The 3,261-nt window shown below is 49.9% G+C and overlaps 1 protein-coding gene across 1 annotated transcript; it reads right to left on the bottom strand.

Annotated features, from left to right (window-relative positions):
* Positions 1–644: 644 nt before the first annotated feature.
* On the bottom strand, positions 645–2,077 carry EDB91DRAFT_1352387 (uncharacterized protein). Its single transcript, XM_041326156.1, has 3 exons — positions 1,513–2,077; positions 952–1,456; positions 645–897 (listed from the first exon to the last, which is right to left on the bottom strand). Exons 1-3 carry the CDS (start codon positions 1,705–1,707, stop codon positions 848–850), a joined length of 750 nt encoding a protein of 249 aa, XP_041168452.1. The 5' UTR covers positions 1,708–2,077; the 3' UTR covers positions 645–847.
* Positions 2,078–3,261: the final 1,184 nt, after the last annotated feature.

Genomic DNA, 3,261 nt, shown 5'->3' with positions numbered 1-3,261 from the left:
TGCCAATCTGTCCCAGAATCTCTCAAATGAACGTTTGGAAGTGCGAAAACGAGCGCCATCGATGCGGGAAGATGGTAGAGCATAATGCCACCATCCCTAGGTGCAGAGCGTACTTGAGGGACCACAAGAACGTGACAGAGCGAAAGACAACATACTTGACATGGCATCGGATTATCAAAAACGCTGAGTATGGCACAAACCTGTGGTGAAGCTAACCAAAGTTGAAGACAATCCTAGGAGCAACGTCAAGGCCGCTATGACTTATGCGCGACCCCAGAACTGCATCCGGGACGGAAAGCTGGTCGACTCTGCATCTTCTGTTGAACCTTATATCGCAATTAGTTACGTGTGGGACACCCATCCTTCTTTCAAAGAATGGGAAGGCAGGCGGGTTACAGAGCAAGCATTACACATCGCCGACCGACTCTCGAAACACACCTCATATGCTCTGTGGATCGATGCAATCTGCATTGACCAGGACAACAAACCAGTCACTGCGGAAACGAGTTTTTTACACCAACCGTAATCCGAGGGAGACAATGTGTATAACACGACTGTAAACGTACCTAGCTCGTAATCAGACGTAAATCCGACATGTCGCAAATTTTGCTCGCTCGGTCTGAAGCAACAGATGTAAACAGACGCTTTTCCAACTTCACCAACACACTTTTTCGGACCTCCGTTTATTCTCTTCAGATACCTGCTATTCCACCACTATCCAGCCCAGTAAATTCAACTTCTCGATGTCTGCTTAGGGTAGACTTGAAGCAAGGTGAGTTTTTCGAAAATTTCGCTAAGTCCGTAACTCGAGCGCTATGTCAAATACTATCAGGCTCGAGTTGCCAGCTCATGTACAAGCTTTACTTTTACCTTCGAAACGATGCGTCCGGGACCCACAGTGAGTACTAAGTGTATTTCTACGAGGCCACTACCATTAATCATTCTTTTGTAGAACGAGCTCCTTATCGGTGTGCTGTGCGTGTTCGGTCAGTCGTTTGACCTCTGTGACAAGATATGCAACGGTCTCATTCAAATTTGGCGACTGCTCAAGTGCCCCATTTCGCCTATTCACGTTCTGGTTCACGTGCGGAAGGTGAGTGGCAGGCTGTCGACCCATTGAATATAGCATCATAGCTTGATACTCCTCGCTTCCAGGAACAACAGATGGTGCCCGCGAAGATGCCTCACTACCCGAGTCTCCTGCGAAATGACGGTATGGTGTTTCGCCTCGAGAGGATGTACTATTTGAGCTGAAATTCTGTGGCACGCTACCAGCTCGCATGGACCAGACGGGTGTCTGGTGTGCACCGAAAAAAGGATACGGGGATGGCTGACGCATATCGGGTGAGTGCTGCGGACTGGTGGAACGAAGCCTGTTGTTTAAATGATCTTGGTACATAGGTCCCCCAGCGAATGCGCCGCTGGTGTTGTGGTCACCGTGCTGTCCATTGCCTGACTGAATCGCATCCAGTAAGTCGCTTGACTTTTAGTGGGCGATCTACAAGCTCTTACCATCTCAAATTGAGGTACATTACCACTGAAGTATGGATCGTGTTGAGGCGGCTGATACGACACTTTCCCGGCGACCTGGGGTATATTATATTGAGGATATGCTTCTCCTGCCCCTACCAGTGCTGGCTGCTGAGAATCAGGAGCGGGAGCACCACTCGGGCGTCTCTGAGTCTGTTGGCCTTGGAACCCATACATTCTGGCGTGCAAGGTGGTGGGGGATATCAAGGACCGGGGAGCATATGTGGGGACCTAGCAGGACGAGTTCTTTGATACGGCACATGTCTATTCAGAATAGAAGCGGATCCGTTTATGCATAAATCCAGACATAAAGTAGACGTGCGGATCCTTATAACCTGGTCTGATACCGAGTTGGTTTAGATACTAAGGCAACAAACCCTATCCCTGCAAATCCCTAATATTCAGAGTCGGTTTTAGTTCTCAAACGAGTACCTTTTCGATCTAGACGGGTAGGAATATGCTTGTTTGGCATTGTCCGTTTACATTCCGTTTACAGCCTCTAAACATACATAATTCCGATCCGTTCTAAATCTCGTTTCCGCAGTGAGTGAAGATGGTTGAGCTTGCGAAGATGGCGGATATATACCGCGGGGCCACAGCAGTGTTATGCCTTGTACCGGAGATAGACCAAACGACAAGCAGAGTCGTGGAGCATGGAACCGGGATGATAGATTTAGATGGGTTCCGTGCACTTGAACACGCTGGAGATACGCACGGGATGTACATGTTCGCTTCCCAAGGCTCAAACAAGGCGCTGCACAAGCTATTCAGCAGCAGGTGGTGGACGCGTGCCTGGACGTTCCAAGAGGCAGTTCTTAACTGCGTAACGTTTTTTGGTGGGAGAGAAAGAGGAAACTATTCCCATTTCCGACATCCTCAAAATCACTCACCCGATTAGTCGACGGGCAGCGACACAGAAGAAAGACAACTTGCTGGGGCAATTATCCAGTTTTTGGGACTCGGTTCATTCCATGTCAGACACGATGAAGGTATACATGCCGCTCGGGACAGCTATCTCGAGCGTGTGGAGGCGCCAATCTACCGTCACTCATGACATGGCGTACTCTCTGCTTGGCGTGTGTCGTCTAGAGACAATCACACCTGACTATCGGCTCCCAGTGGAGAAAGTGTTTGCTGACCTTGTGGACAAAGCCAGCTCGAAGGGGGACTTTCCTGGCTGAGATGGAGCCACTTGATCGACAGAGACACCGCATGTGAAGGAATGTCCATGGTGCCCGTACCTGCAACTGTGTTAGCAACCCCTGCCAGTGCTATCACGGAATGGCGTTCCGTAGAAGTTCCTCAGATGTCAGTTGTCCGTGGAGGAGCCGTTGGCGTTTGCATTCCGCATCGGTCGACTGGCGTTATAAGATGGCAATCACAACTGGAAGACATCAAAGGAATTATCGACATGCTCCAAAAGCTGTCATACAGCCCCGAAAACATATGGAACTTATTATTTGGTCTGCACGTCGGATTGGCGTGTGACGTCGATAGAGCCGTAGGAGGATCTGGGCTAGCTCAGGCGTTGCTCAACCTGGCGACTGGATACATCGACGGCACGCTCAAATTGGATGACTCGGTGGATGATTTGGTGGGAGAAAAGCCATATACAAGAGGATACGGGTTCACGGCTTATGCATCCATGGCAGCAAAGGTTTGGAGAAATGCGCAGTTGGTCGTGATGCGCTCCCAGGGTGGAACAACAGTGGTACCTGCCCACAGCGGAAC

Source organism: Suillus paluster, assembly GCF_016628075.1.
Source record: "Suillus paluster strain FC165 chromosome Unknown EDB91scaffold_490, whole genome shotgun sequence".
Lineage (NCBI taxonomy): Eukaryota > Fungi > Basidiomycota > Agaricomycetes > Boletales > Suillaceae > Suillus > Suillus paluster.
The sequence above is the reverse complement of the archived record's forward strand: the minus strand, read 5'-3'. Positions and strand labels throughout refer to the sequence as shown.

Bases quoted from the DNA above. Each gene is read 5' to 3' on its own strand.
- EDB91DRAFT_1352387 (XM_041326156.1), bottom strand. From the start codon at position 1,707: ATGTATGGGTTCCAAGGCCAACAGACTCAGAGACGCCCGAGTGGTGCT. The intron at 1,457-1,512 runs GTAAGAGCTTGT...GATGCGATTCAG, and splicing joins ATGTACCTCAATTTGAGATG to TCAGGCAATGGACAGCACGG. The intron at 898-951 runs TACAAAAGAATG...TTAGTACTCACT, and splicing joins CACCGATAAGGAGCTCGTTC to GTGGGTCCCGGACGCATCGT.